General features: G+C 42.5%; 1 protein-coding gene across 1 annotated transcript in view; it reads right to left on the bottom strand.

The window, feature by feature from the left end:
* The window catches only part of BIN3 (bridging integrator 3), a 167,468-nt gene that overhangs the window by 34,364 nt on the left and 117,147 nt on the right, over positions 1-15,957 (bottom strand). The window contains exon 7 of the mRNA XM_078855536.1: positions 5,606-5,747. Within this exon, the coding sequence (XP_078711662.1) occupies positions 5,606-5,747 (142 nt within the window). The remainder of the gene's footprint in view (positions 1-5,605; positions 5,748-15,957) is intronic.

Below are 15,957 nucleotides of genomic sequence, written 5' to 3'. Positions count from 1 at the left end.
ATGCATACATTCACACACTTCCACATGTGCCAAACAGGAATGACCTCCTTACTACACTTTTGACCAGAGCAGCTAGGCTAAGGAAAAAAATACACAAAAAAGTAATGATGCAACCTAACGGGCAAAGCATGCTGCAAGTCAACAGTGAACCACAGTGGACCGCAAGACATGCCTAAATGTGTATGTGCACAGCCAAGGTTGTAATCACACACATGGGAGTACATCTTTAAATAACGGAGGTAAAGTTATGCAACAGAGTCACAATGTAATTCACAAAGCGATGCACTTTTTAAAAATGCATATACCTTACAAATGTGCTTTTGAATGTAAAAATACATATATATAAAAAAGCACATTTCTTTGCAAACAATTATATTGCATTGTGCACATCTCTTTCACGAGCCGTGAAGCAGCGATAGAGAAATCTCAACGCTGCTACGGGGGGCTCGGATGCTGCCGTGGTTTAACGATGATCAGCACGCAGGAACCGGAATCCAGAGGTTGCCGGTTTGGTCCGATCTCCCAGCGCAACAATTGACGCAATGGGGAACGTTTGGTAAATCCCTCGGCCTCTGTCCACCCAGCAGTATAAATGGATACACCCACAGTTGGTTAATTGGCAGGTAGTGTGTTGGTGGGATAAAGTGTGGCTACTCCCACCTCTTCCATGACATAGGGCGTGTGAAAGAGTAGGCCAAACACCATACCCAGTGGCTCTACAAAGGGCGACAATTGTACGCTCTGCGCAAAGTCATTGGCTGAGATGATCGTGACTGGGATTTTAACTCGTAAACTTGAGTGAGCTGAGCATACTATGCACAGATGATGTGGTTTACCATGGTAATGAGATAAAAATGTAATAATGAAACCCAATGCAACTTCCAATACTTTATAATTATGAGTACAATTGGAATTGGTGTCACTCTAATAAGCATCATCAAGACGCTATGATTCACAGACGTAGAGTCTGCTAGTGGGGGGAGGGGGTGGTAGGGGGGGGTCGTGATGTTGCTATGTGGTTTACACAATTAGTTAATTAGGTAATTTGCAGGTAATTGAAAAATTCGCTAAAACCATGTAATAGCAATATTAAACAATTACTTAAAAGTAATATCACACAATTTCGTTACTGCATACTATTACACGTTTAATTTACGATAAAAACAATTCAGAAAGTAATTCAAGAGAATCACAATAGTAATATCTACAAATTCTGAAGAACACTCATATCAACACTCATACCAACACTCATACCAACACTCATACCAACACTCATATCAACACTCATACCAACACTCATACCAACACTCATATCAACACTCAATCTATTCATTTTTCATGCCACTATCTGTGAGCTCTTAGGCACTGTATTTATATTTCATGTCCATGGGGTGCGTGTGGCATATCTGAACGCACAGAGTGGAGCGGTGGCATAACGGTTAGTGCACTGCGCTACAAACCCAGCGACCCGGGTTCCATTCCCGCTCACAGACAACACCAGTGACGATTATCTGAACCGGTCCTGGGCCTCCCCTAGGTCGACTCATACACGTACATTTGTACGGTTGGCTATGTACGGTGCAAAGTAAGTTCAACATACATACTCAGCCTCAAATGAGTACCTGGTGCGGTGTGTAAACATCGCCGCTGGGGTGACAAAGGCGGCCGGGCGTGGTGCTGGCCATCCACCCCTTTCGTGTGCCGTGCCGGCTTTCATAGGTGCTCACTAACAGTGCTTGCCCCAAAAGTCTGTTGAGGCTACACGGGGGATCTTTGTCGAGTGTGTCGGCGCACGTCATCAAAGTTCCCAGTTGAAGGCAGAGGAGCGCTGTGTCTGCTCTGCGAGAAACGCACGGCACTGATAATTCACTGCCACCAAATATCACTGTACAGATTCGTTCCTAGGTTGCATTCACAATAATTATCACAGTATAAATTAACACGTTTTCAGAATGCGTTGTGATTTCGTGCAATGCTAAATGGACATCATGAAGAAGGCTTCCGCAGACGGTGGCACTGATGCTGTAAAAATAATCATTGGGAGGGCCGCAAACTGAGTAATGAGGGCAATCGTTCAAAGGTTCACTGAAATTAAAATTCTCAAATGAAGAGGCGAACGACAGAAGAGCTTGCTGACGCAAAAGCTGATTTTGGATAACAAAAATCTACACACCAATGCAGACAGTTTAACCAGTGCGTACTCTCGCATACTACCACTTATTGATCAGAAACAGACACTGACAAAGGAAAATGGAACAAAAGCTAAAAAGTACGCAGATAAGGACAGATTTATGCTTAGAATTACGACTGAAAGACAGAGAAAGGATGACACGTCGATGAGATGAGTTCCTGTTCGCGAGCGAGATGGATATTGGCATCACAAGTACACCAAAGGCCTTTATTCCGCAGTAAATGCAGCATGACTAATGATGATGAATTTATATTTTATATACACAAATCCTGAAATGTTATTAATATCTGTTACATCTGATAAATACGCGACAATTGTAGAATACGAACATTTTCAATACATTACTAAGCCAATGTTCTTTGGGGTTGAGTGGCGACAGTGTAAGCGCATTGTGCCCTGAAATTGGTGGCCTGAGTTTTATTCGCGGTCACAGCTAAAATAAGTGTCAAATTTTACCTAAAACGATCATTATTTTACCAGATAAGTACCACTGAGCTATGTAGCTCTTTTTCAGAAGCGACCTGGCCACAAATGATAGCTCAACGAAGTGGCTTATCACGTGGGAATTTATAGCAGTCAAGCACTCTAAACGCGCGATTCTATACGTGGAGGAAAACAACAGAGGTCCCGGAGAAAAATCCACGTGACCACAGGGAGGAACAAGCAAACTCCAAATATACAGCAGGCGTCAGGGTCAGGATAGAACCCAGGACTTCCTAAATACCAGGCGAGGGAGTTAACATCACACCACTGCAGCGCCCCTCTCATCGACGTGTCAAGTGAAATCTGAACTAATTCTGGCACTACCCTTCTTTAATCCGCACTGATCAGTATAGTGAAGTATGGTCAAACAACCCATATGACTAAAAGGCATTTACACAAAAAAAAATTCACCATTCAGAGGTGTAGGGCTCAAGCTATAATGAAATAAAATATTAAAAAACACTTTTTTTTTAAACACGCTTTAATGAAATGTCCTGTCCGAGCTGCCCCTCCCCCTGCCCCCTATCCCCATCGCCCCTCCACTTCTTTCACATCCTCCGCCCCTGGGCGTGGCTCCCTGAGGCTTGCCGTGACGTAAGGGACCGTGGTGATTTACAGGCAACGTGAGTTGAGCGTGGACAATTAGAGCCGTAAAAAAGATCATTTAAAAATATATTTTTAAACTTTTCAATGATAGAATATAGTATTGTCATCAGTATGACACACCTATACCAAGTTTGCAGTCGATACGACATTGGGAAGACGGTTGAAATTGAGTTACAAGATTTGAGGATACAACAGAGTGAGTTAAATAAAAAAGCGTGTAAAATGTTTAAAAATATATATTCTTAGATTTTAATGATAGAATATAGTCTTGTCATCAGTGTGACATAAGTATAACAAATTTGCAGTCGATAGCACATTGGGAAGTGGGTAAAATTTGAGTTAGAAGATTTTTTGAGGATACGACAACAGACGGAGTGAGTTAAATAAAAGCGTGTAAAAAAGCTGCTTATCTCCATAATCCCTAACTCTACAATTCTACATATTTCAGAATTGTTTTGGGTTTTTTTGTTTCAAATCAAAGTCTTCTTCATAAATATCACAGTAAATCTGCGCGGTATTTTTTTTCCCCACACGAAAAATTGAGTAGTATTTCTTCATACTATTGTATTGATTTCGATTTAAAGCTTTCGTGACTGCAGGGATTCATCTTCTTGGTTCTTTCGGTAAAGTCACGTAGAAGGGAAGTAATAAAATAATAAAAATAAAACATAATAAAATGAAATAATTCTCACGACGTTTCGGCTACAACGCAAGCAGCCGAAACGTCGTGAGAATTATTTCATTTTATTATGTTTTATTTTTATTATTTTATTACTTCCCTTCTACGTGACTTTACCGAAAGAACCAAGAAGATATTGTATTGATGTTTCTCATTCGAATGGAACAATCTCTAAACATTTTAAGTAGTTACCAACCAAACTTAAAAAACACGAGGGCAGATTTAAGGGCTTATTTGACGTTATCGTTAACATAAAACAACAAACACGAGGCAATGAAAAATGTTTCTGGTTTTTTTCATGAACACAACGGCAGGTGAAATCTCGTTTGATCATACAAATGTAAAAGCGTATTGTGGCTGATCGAGTGTTTGTCATTCTTGTGGTTACAATGACACCGATGGTCACTCAGCAAACAATTCGGGAGGTGTTGAAATCCACAATTTCCGAATGTCCTTTAATTACATTCACGGGAGCTCAATGATGTTCGTAATTTCTTTAAATCCTCTAACTGTAACGTCCCGTGTTGATGCATTTTTGATCGATGCGTTTACACGTATGTGGATTATTCATGGTTAAGTCTATTTACAATCAAATGAGCGAAAGGCAATACCCTATCGATACTGGCAACCCTGGAGTCAGGAGTAAAAATTCCACATTCCTTGAGACAACCACAGATAAAAAAAATAAGAATATTTTCATTCTAACAATAAACATTTTTGTATGCAGAGGAGATAAGTTTGGTGCATTCCTGTAGCCCACAAAAATGTATAAACAGTGTTTTACACAGGACTAAAAACACGTGTTCAGAATGTTTGTGGCAAACTAAATCAGGCATATATTTTAACCTCTCCTTTTGTGTTATTTAAACTATTCAAATATAAACACAGCATCAAAGAGCGCATCCCGGTCGTTTGTAGCCTCGGCAAAAAAACAAGTTTCACTTGATACTTAAGGAACACTTATTTACATCTGCATAAATTTGTCACTCATCTTCCCATATTTTTGTTTGTAGCAGTCATTAATTGGCAATGTATGTTGAACTTCTTTCGCACCGTACGTAGCGAAATAAAAAAAAAGTTATTTAATCTGGCTGTGTGGTAATGTGGTTAGATTACTGGACAATTGCAAGGTTGGGACTTTAATCCTAGTTGGGAGTGAACTCAGCTCATTATCTGTTTGGGGTCTATAAAATTTATATCGCTTGGTAGAAAATCAGAACAGTTGTGCTATAAGACCCGGCCTCCTTCATGGGAATGTGGAATTGTAGCCACTGGATCAGGGCCACATTTCTCATTAATTTGCGCAGGTGGACACCGACTTTGATCTCAAGAGGCTAACTCCAGAATGCTTGAAAAAAATTACACCCTCCATATATTGAAGGGTTATCATATTTCTGGGGTCACAATACGATTAAATAAAGTTTTATTATCTTAACCAGGTAGTGCTCAGAGTATCTATGTAAAGTACATGTTTTTTATGATAATCACCCAAAACATACTTCATATGAATCTGCAAATCTATTAACATTTCTAGCAACATCTGCAGGCATCTGTACTCAAAGGCCAAAGCCTTTGAGTCTTTGATAACATAAGAGAAATATAATTGCTGCCAAGGCCGCCGCACACAATAAAACAAACCAACACACCTGATGTGTCTTGGCAATGTTTGGTCCCGTCTTTTCACGCTCCTCGTACTTCTCCAACTTGGCCTGGAGCTTCTTGCATTCCTGCAGGGCCTGCTCCCGGCGCTTGACTGCCACGTTCAGGCTCGGGAACACGCTGCTGAACCTAACCAAAGAGTCACAGGGAGGACCAGAAAGAGCATGGATTAAAACCACAGGAGGCTTGGGGCAATGGCTGAATTCGGTCTGACAAGAAAACACACGTACAAACACCAAATATGGTAGCTGTGGTGCTCATTAAAACCATGGGGACCAGTTTATGCATATATGTATGTTGAACTTCTTTCGCACTGTACGTAGCCAACCGTGTTCATTGGAGGTGCAGGGGAAGGACAACAAACTAAACACAAAAAGTAGTTTTAAAGAACTGAATTCAAAAGCATGTGTGCATAACAGACATTATGTCTGCATAACAGATATGATGTTGGCTTCCCACAGTGGTACCAATCTTATCAATGCTGGAGAGATTACTTTTGTTGACTCCCTCCACTAGGATTTGAACTCAGATCACGCCATACCAATGTGGAATTTTCACCAACGCCTCCGCCACTTCTGGTCGCGATAATGCACTCCTGTGACCTTGCCTCTGAGTGGCTCAGAGGCAGGTTAGCAGTGTCGAGTGTTATTCCATTGCAAATGCATAGACTAGGTTTTTGTACCTTGGTAGAAACCTCTTCTTGAGTCAAAGCCACCATCCCCACAGGAGGCTTCTTTATCATATATGAATTTATATTTCTAATACATATATATTTTTGTATAAATAAAGGATACTCCTGTGATCGTCGTGGACAGTGGCGTTGATGAAGAAAAATAAGATTACACTTTGCAGCAAGGGGGTAGCAGTATCACGTGTTGCACTCTTGAGCACATTACAGCTCTGGCAGCAGACGCAACATACAAACTCTGCCATCAACAGTACTGGTCGGAATGAAATGTAGACCTTGGCGTTCTACCATAACATAGGGACTAAAACTGTGCACAGCAGTGTTATTCTTTCTGAAACCTGCACACCGTGTAACGTGTGTGACGGAATGAGCTCAAAATAATTGTCCACAAGCGCAAAGCGTCGAATTGGTCCCAAGGCCATTCAGATGAACACAATATTCTGCAATTTATTACCTTGGTAAAACGTCAGCAACACGAAACATGGTATTGAGCGCAGGAGATGAAAAAAACGAGTAAATTGTTAAATAAATGAGCACATTTTGGGTATATAGGGATACACGTGCAAAGTACAAGCATTCTTTAATTAACAATTTGCCTGATTTGACAAGAAGAATAAAAACATTATGGAGGTGCAACGTTATCGTGGTAGTTGAATGTTTAATATGGTTGTGATGGTATTTAGATGGTTAAGACGTATGTATGTTGAAATTCTTTCGCAATGTACATAGCCGACAGAGCTAATTAGAGGGACGTGGAAAGACAACAATAAAAAAACATCTGCTTCTAATTATCCGGGTAAAATTTACTAATGTGATCTTGTGAACTGCGCACTTTTTTGTTTCGTCAATTTTAGTATCAACATAAGTAAGATAACTAGATTTTTTATTTTTACATAACGAGATCAACTTTAGCATATTCAGAAGCTGGCGGTGAAAATGCTGCAAGGGAAAGCGCCGCAAACACGTTTCACACCAAAACACACACACGAGCAACATATTTCAACATTCATGTGTGGGATATTTTAAGTTTAAACTAAATTATTCATCAAGATATGTTGAGGCTGTAATCCTGTTACATTCATAAGGACGGAGCCATGTAACAGCGAGGTTTCCTTTTTTAACCGGCTAGACGAGAAACCGAACCGATGGACACAGCTTCCTACACCCCCGTCTCCATCTCTGTCCACCCAGCAGGAAAAACGAGCGCGCCACAGTTCATTGATCGGCCAGGTCGTGTGTGGTGGTTTAACACATTCCTGCGGAGGGAGCTGGTAGGAACGTTGGGTTGCTCGGTCAATGGCCAGGGTCAACGGCGGCATAGTGTATTCCGCAAATATGGCCGACTGTGAGGGCGGGCACAAGCCGGCGTGAGTAGGTTAAACGTTGAGTTTTATAAGGGCACCACGGGGTGACCAGCCCCTCCCCACCCAGCCCCACCCCTCCCTCCCCACCCAGCCCCTCCCTCCCCACCCAGCCCCTCCCTGCACGACGGACGGACGGACACAATAATCCCCTGTGGGCTGGTGTAACCAGGAGGTTCCTACCAGAAAAATTGTGGCTCCTCACACATCTTCCAGGAGGTGTGGCTAGCATGGAAAGAACTGACCACTATCACCAGAGCGGAGCTCTCTGTCTGTCGGTGATTGTCAACCTGGTTTCAAGGCTGATGGAGGGAACTCGAATAGCTCTGTCGAGCAGAGGCTCTTCCACCAGCAGTGAAGTTGGCAAGCGATTGCATGGCTGCACCTTGCATCCCTCCTTTGAACACTTTTTTGCAGCGATTTAAAGTTAACGTTTTGATGACCTCATTCGTGACATCAACCGACACTTCTTAAAGGGACGTAAGAGGTAAAACAGGAATTTCCACGCGAGGTAATAAGCCTTTCTTATCTGCGTCTTGGAAAGCGGGAAATAAATACACAACTCTCATTCATTGCCATTAAAATGAAGGATGTTTGTCATTTAAAGACAAGGTCAAGGTGTCGCTACGTTTTCACCACCTGTCTGTAGGTGGTTGCCAACCAAGTTTAAAGGCTGAAGTAATAAGCGTTAAGAATTTAATAAAGTCGAAAGAGCATCTCAGCGCAGCCTATTTGTCCAACTTCAAAATTCCTCATTCGAATCTTTATTCGTACAAGACCTTCGCAGCAAAAGAAAGAACTCAACACTAAAAATCAGCGAGCAAGATTTGTCAAACTGTTAAAACAGACCACCGTGATTCGTTATAACGGTGCTTTAAAAAAAAAAGCCTGGCAAACAGCTAGAGCAGCAGCAGCGGCAGCAGCAGGAGGATTAAAACAGTCTTTATCATTGATCTACAACAAACAGTGCCGTGCAGCACACTTTGCCTTCATAAATTATGTAACCGTCCGCTGCACCGCTCCAAATTAGTCAGCACCACGCTATAATGGCTCTGAACCCCCCCCCCCCCCCAAAACGTAAAGTGAGACTGCAAAAGCAACAGGCTACCATGTGGAAGTAGTTTTGACGCCCCCACAGTCATGTTCTCACACACGGGCCCCCCCCCTCTCTTCCCATCCTCGGCCAAACGCCCCTGGGGCTGTACGCTTCAGCTGTCGTTTCCTCCGCGCTCCCCATGAACCGGGGATAGCCGCCTCCGCACACCGGTCTCGTCTCGACTGCCCTGCGCTCTCGACTGCCCCTACCCAAGGCTGCCCTATCCAAGGCACTCCTGTTCATTAATGGTGGCCATTAGACACCGGGTTTTTTTTTTGCTACGTTGATAAGGATTGTTGTATGTGCGAACTTCTTTCACACCGTACGTAGCCAACTGTGCTAATCGGAGGTTACGGGGGAAGGACAACAAACTAAACACAAAAAGCAGTTCTAAAGGAATTGATTTGACTAGAGCCAGAAGTCGCTGCGAGGATGACTGGAGTTCGTGTAAAGGTTTATGCTCCTTGACGAAACCAGCAAGGTATTGTGGTTCATTTGCGGCAAGCACTTTATGTGCAATGAGGGGCCGTCCATAAATGACGTCACGCGATTTTGGACGCTTTTTGACCCCCCCCCCCTTCGTCACACGGCGTCACAACAAGTCAGACCCCCCCCCCTCAAACATGACGTCACAAAGCTCTGCCCCCCTCCCCCCCCCAAAATAAAACATGCTTCAAATCGCTTTAAACTTCTAGATTTGAAGCTTTCGTGACTGCAAGGATTCATAATCTTAGTTTTTTTCGGTAAAGTCACATAGGTAAAAATAAATAATAAAAATAATAGAATGAAAACAATTATTTTATTTTATTATTTGCAATATTCGATGTTTAAAATAATTATTTAATTTCAAATAATTTTTATTATTTACTTTTACCTACGTGACAACCGAAAAAACCTAAGATTATAATCTTAGGTTTAGCGATATTTATCGCTTTAAACTATTGTCATTGTAGTGCATATTTAATGTGGCGCTGCACTCTGATGTTGTAGGAGAAAACATTTATTAAAAAGTCTATTTAATTAATAGAACGTGTTGTCTATATTTAAAGTTGCGCATTTTGATGTGACGTCACATTTCTCACCCCCCCCCCCTTCGTCACACATCGTCACAAATGACTGACCCCCCCACCCCCAGGTGCGTGACGTCATTTATGGACGGCCCCTGAGAGCGACCTTATGTATTCGTTCAGTAACTGGAAGCCAATGCAACTCGGCGAGCAGCGGACGGACACGGCCCGATCTATCTAAATCACCTATACTGCAGTACGAGGTGATGGTACTTGAGTGTTTTTACAAACTTTTATTGAACTTGCCGTGTTGTCTGTTTATATTATTCGTAATCTTTGACGCTTAATATCTTCGCATCTAAGAAGCCTAAAGAGCTGAAATTTTCAACACACACCCGTCGCCTCCTCGCGTGATAATTCAATATTTCATTTAAAAAACGGTACAGGTCCCGCCCATCGTGGTCCTTTTCGTGTTTTTAACAAAATTTTACTCATTATTAATCATACATTTTACCCCCCATTTTTTAAGTCACAAATGGTCACGCCCACCTACAACGGCAAACGGCTGGACCAATCACAGCGGCTGTTGCTGTCCAGCCTATGACCAATGAAAGGAGCGCTTCTTCTTAGGTTTTTTCGGTAAAGTCACGTAGAAAGTAAAATAAAATAAAAACAAAAATCACGACGTTTCGGAGGCAACACAAGTCTCCGTCATCAGGTGGGACCGTCACAGCCAGATTAGCTGTATCAAGTGAGGCAATGATTCAAGATGTAATCCCTTAAAAGCGAGTTGAGGGGGGAGGGAGAGGGAGGGGGGAGCTCATCAGACTATGGTAGCCAATGAAAGGAACGTATCGGGAGGGAGGGGGGGCGAGGCCAAAAAGGGTGGGCGATGGACGTGGAAGCGCTTGTGCGCAAGCGGCCAATTACTGCACACGCCAACACAATGGAGCGATTGTGCGCAAGCGGCCAGCCACTGCACCCGCCAACACAATGGGCAGAGAGGAGGAGGGGAGGTCTAATACACATGATAGACAAAAGAACGAAAATGATGATGGGTACAAACTTAGGGGGAGCTCATCAGACTATGGTAGCCAATGAATGGAACGTATCGGGAGGGAGGGGGGGGGCGGGGGGGGGGGGCGAGGCCAAAAGGGTGGGCGACGGACGTGGAAGCGCTTGTGCGCAAGAGGCCAATTACTGCACACGCCAACACAATGGAGAGAGAGGGGGAGGGGGGGTCTGATACACATGATAGACAAAAGAACGAAAATGCCCATGTTTATACCAATGCTGGCTGAACAATTTAGAGAGTACTGTTAAAATAACTGAGGATGTTAACACTCGGTAAAGTACAGTAAAATAGTGCCTGTCAGATAAGATGGTCCAAAAAATTTGTGATTAAGTCTTTTTTGCGTGGTTGATAACATCTTTCCAATGATTACTAAGTTTGTACCCATCATCACGGTTGAAATTATGTCTGTGTTTGTATATTTGTATGGCTTCGTGTACAAACCTTTGATGGTAGCCGGGAGGTTTGCAGAGAACCTTGGTCTCGGAAAAGACAATTTCATGAGAGCCCACCGAGTTGTAGCAATGATCGGCCACGGCAGAAGAATCAGTTCTGCCGTGTTTCAGATCTGACTTGTGCTCGCGGACACGCTCGTCATGGCGCCGGAGCGGCCGCTGTGCTGCCCTCTTCACGCGACAGCAACAATTACACAAAACAATTAGGCAATAAAAAAAACACGCTTTCCAATGCACACATTTTATTTACACTAAAAGTAAATCATTTGTTATTTTGACCCCAGAATTAATCAAATTTTACGTGTTCAATATTCGATGTTTAATTTTCTTTATTCAAAACACCCACTTTTATTGAGCACATAGAATTTCATTCATTCCGGGGTGAAAAACATTTATTTTCTACTTTTGTGTGCAAATAAAAGTGTGTGCATTAAAAAGCTTGTTTTTTTTACCCAATGTTTGTTTTAGTATTGCTTAAGTTTCTTAATGCGCACGTGTACAGAGGCCCATACTTTTCCCTTTTCGTAACACTGGGCCAGGACAGCAGGACGAATTCCACATTCCTACGTTTGGAGTCAATACCTTCAAAGGGCAACCACATGACTTTTTCATGGTTATTTAAATTTTTAGAGCTCATGTGCTTTTTTGTATATACAAAGCAGATAATTTAGTGCATTCTTTTAGCCCACAATGGTTAATGTCGGGAAACATTGCATTGTGAATGTTTTGCGGCCAACCAAAAAAATTTAAATGTTGCCCTGCCCTGGTGTGTTATTTAAACTATTCACAAAAAACAGTGTTACAGACACATCGCAGTGTTTATTAACCTCAGCAAAAAAGCACCATTAACCTGACCCTTATGGAACACTTAATTATACCTACATCAACTTGCCTGCTTACCCTTCCCATATCTATGTCTGTAACAGTTTGTTTTCTTGCCTATAAGATGACAAAGAAGCAAAAAACCCTTTTGGAGAGATAAAATGAAAACACCGTTCGGATGGGAAAACTTTGTTTAATCTGCTCCGGATGGCACTCTGAATTCCCAATCTTCCGAATTACTCGCAATCACACTGTTTGGAATTAAAATACTGGTTGGGGGTTGACCCAGAAGATCATCTCTGGCAATGATAAGGAGCATAAATCATGACGCCTGAACTTTGGTCTTCCTCACAGTGGCTTTCGGATAGTCATCAAACAAAGACGGCCACTGCATGGCTTGTTTTCAGATGCGCTTCTGCGGCTGTCCGGAGCGCTCTTCCTTCTGACATCAGGAAGCCACTGGAGCTATGCCCTTTTAAATAATCAAGATTTTAAACAAATTTCTTTAGAAATGCTACTTTTATTCGCATGGTTCGCGACGTATGGCGCGAAATAAGCTCAAAATACAAGTACAGAAAAAGCCTGATATATAAAGTGGGTCAAGTTACATCCCGCTAATAAATGTTTAACATGAACTTCATGGGAATTTTATATTGCTTGGCGTTACATCGCTGAGGTGAGAGGAAGAGTCGAGGTATTCTTTTGAACTGTGGCTCTGCGCCCCCAGATTTTTCGATTGAATGTTGCATCCGATTCGTGAAATAAACCCACAACACTTACAATTCGAGTGGCTTTACTCTCCAATGTGCTGAACTAGTAACTAATTGGCATGTTTTGTTTACGTGATAAACCTTACTAATCGGGTGTGTCGGGCGGTGGAGGGTTTAACAACACATTTCGATTTACGCAATTTCCCCCAAAAAATCCTCTTGTGTATAATATTGGTCACGAAAGCCTACATGTTAAACTTATACTGTATTGCCTTACAGGATGTGTACATATATTTTATCCAATGCCCCTGCCCATAGGAATGTAGAATTTTCACATGTGGCTAAGGGCCACTGGGAAATGATCACTGCTTAACGCCTCTTTGAACATGGAGAAGATTGTGACTGACAACGTAATTTTCAACCACAAGCCTGCAACTGCTGTACCTTTCAAGAAAACACTAAAAACAAAATGTAGATGGTGTCACTACAGGTCTTAACATAAACATACCATTTCATTTAGGGTTCAATCGCAGTTCAACCTCATTTAAGTTTCAATCTTACGACCTCCTATAATCTCAAAGCGATTTCCATCTCTTTGACTCCATGGTGCATTGTTTGTGAGGTCATCATTGACTGGGCTTAGATAATTTATTTTGATGCATCTGTAGTGACATGGAATTGGTCACTAAGTAGCATAGCGCTGGTTGCTGGCAGAGAAGGGGATCTGCAGTTGCAGCAGCCCTGTCTGTCAGCAGGTCACGTGACAAGCCAGGGAGAGGGATGTAGGGGAAAGGTTACAGAGGGGGCACGTGAGGGAAGCCCGGGAACCCGCTAGTAGGTTCTAGAAGGGGGGTGTGGCCGGGGCGGAGCGAGGAGGATAAAAGGGGACCCCGAGTGAAGGCTCGGGGCTGTTGCCTGGAGTGGGATCCCCTCGTCGTGCTGCTGGAGTCTTCGCCGCCGTCTTCATCTGCTCGGTGCCGTCAGTCAGGCAGTCTGCCAGCTGTCCTGACTGGGGGCTGTCGTTACTCTGGGTGCACCGTGAAGGCTGTTAATAGAGTGCCTCCTACTCTTAGTGTCTCTGAGTCAGTCACTACACATACAAACAGCTGCCTGTGCCTCACCTGGCCGATAGATTTGAACCAATGACCTTACAAATGCTGGCTGTGTGACCTGACAATTGCATAGATATATTCTCCTGAGCCACCCAGACGTTAAAATAAAGGGGAAAAAAATGCAAATCATAGACTAAATATTGACAATTCAGAAGAGTAAACAGGCTCGTGCGGGATACATCACTCAACACGGTGATGGCCGATGGACGAGGCTGGTGATGGAATGGCATCCAAAGGACAGATCTTATCTCAGCGCACAGACGGAGAGATGAGATGAGTTCACACGCAGGAATGAGATGGATGGCAGCAGCACGGGACCATGGGGGAAGGTGACAGCGTGGGGGAGGCCTTCATCCAGCAGTGGATAGACAACGGCTGACGACGATGATGGTTGAGGATGGTGATGGTGAAGCATTACTTGACTGTAAACAGTCTCTGATGACATACTCTTTAGTTTTTTCGGTAAAGTCACGTAGGTAAAATTTTAAAATAATTTTTTTTTTTACTGGAGCGGTTACACCTGATGACGGAGGCTTGTGTTGCTTCTGAAACGTCGTGATTTAATTTAACTTATTTAAATTTTTTACCTACGTGACTTTACCGAAACAACCAAAGAGTATGAATCCTTGCAGTCACGAAAACTTCGAATCTAGAATTAGTCTCTGATGACATTTCTCGTGCATGTTACGTGAAGTTCTTCTTCACGTTACACTTCATAGGTCGCAAAAGCCAATCTTAGACAGATTATATATCATACATTGAGCCATGCCTTTTACTATAAAGACACCAACGTTTACATTTCGTGAGGTCAGACTGCAAAGCGTAAACATAAACATATTGTACTCACATGCAATGTTGCGAGGATAAATTGTTTGTAAAATTCCTTGCATTTGTACCAAATTTTCTTGCGGAACGGTTTTGTTTCGAGCGTTAAAGCCTCCAAATATAACAAAAACACATCTTAAGCGTTTGGCTTACTCTACGGCATCCATTTCCAATCTAAACAAACACATCTGCCTCTGTCATGTGATAATGTTAAATGCATGATGGTTGGATGAACACGTGTACTGCAAATTCTGCTCTCTCACCATTCCTGCGTGATTAGCAAGAGGGAGAGCAGCGAGTACAACTTCACAGAACTTTTGTCATCTTGATTACTGCGGATGGAATTGGGAGAGAACCAGGGTAAACAGAACTGGTGGAAACTAGTTTTGAGCTGGCTGCAAGATGCCTCGAGAGACTTGATCTCTTTCTCTCTCTGCCTTCCCACATGCTGAGTTGTTGGGACTGAAAATCCCTTCCATGACCAGGCAGTTTCCTTGATGGCTTCCAGATGTTGTGATCAATGAGACATTAGCCTTGAATACAATGACTAAGCATGTTTTTACGGGGTGCTTTTATTTCATTTTTCCCCCTTTCCATTGTTTGTTTTCACCGCTGCCATGCCAACTTGAGCAAGCGTGTGGAAAATCGATGCATGTGACAAAGGGTTCATCCGAGGGAAGAGGGCCAACCATGTGGTGTCTTGGAATGAAATCACATCCAAGCTGAATCCACTCTCTTTTCCTTTGCAAATTTCAAGCCATAACTGACCCACCACTGAATGTTAGCGTTTTGGAAATTATATCAATAAAAAACACTGGGTTTGAGATTTTTTTTAAGCTTCTTTGTGTATAACCCGAGCAGTTCTATTCATATTTTACTTTCATAACTTAAAACTCTTGTTGTTTCCTGAAAATGTATGGACTTAAATCATTATCAGGTGAAAATTAAAAGTGTCCCTGAGCTCATATCAGCATTGAGCTGAGCTCATTTTCATGAGTGGCCCTATAGCTCGTGGTTAAAATTCCACATTCCTATGCTGAGGGTCAGTGTCCCCACACAATAACTACTGATGACCTCGCACAAAGTCTTACTCTTGCACATTTATTCAACGGGAACAATTCATTGGCTAATTTTTTTACAAAGTCACACTAAGTTAATTGTACCACGTGTTGTACATTTACGATGTTTTTT

The sequence above is a fragment of the Lampetra fluviatilis genome, chromosome 4 (assembly GCF_964198595.1).
Source record: "Lampetra fluviatilis chromosome 4, kcLamFluv1.1, whole genome shotgun sequence".
NCBI classification, from domain to species: domain Eukaryota; kingdom Metazoa; phylum Chordata; class Hyperoartia; order Petromyzontiformes; family Petromyzontidae; genus Lampetra; species Lampetra fluviatilis.
This window is presented reverse-complemented; position numbering and strand designations above follow the sequence as displayed.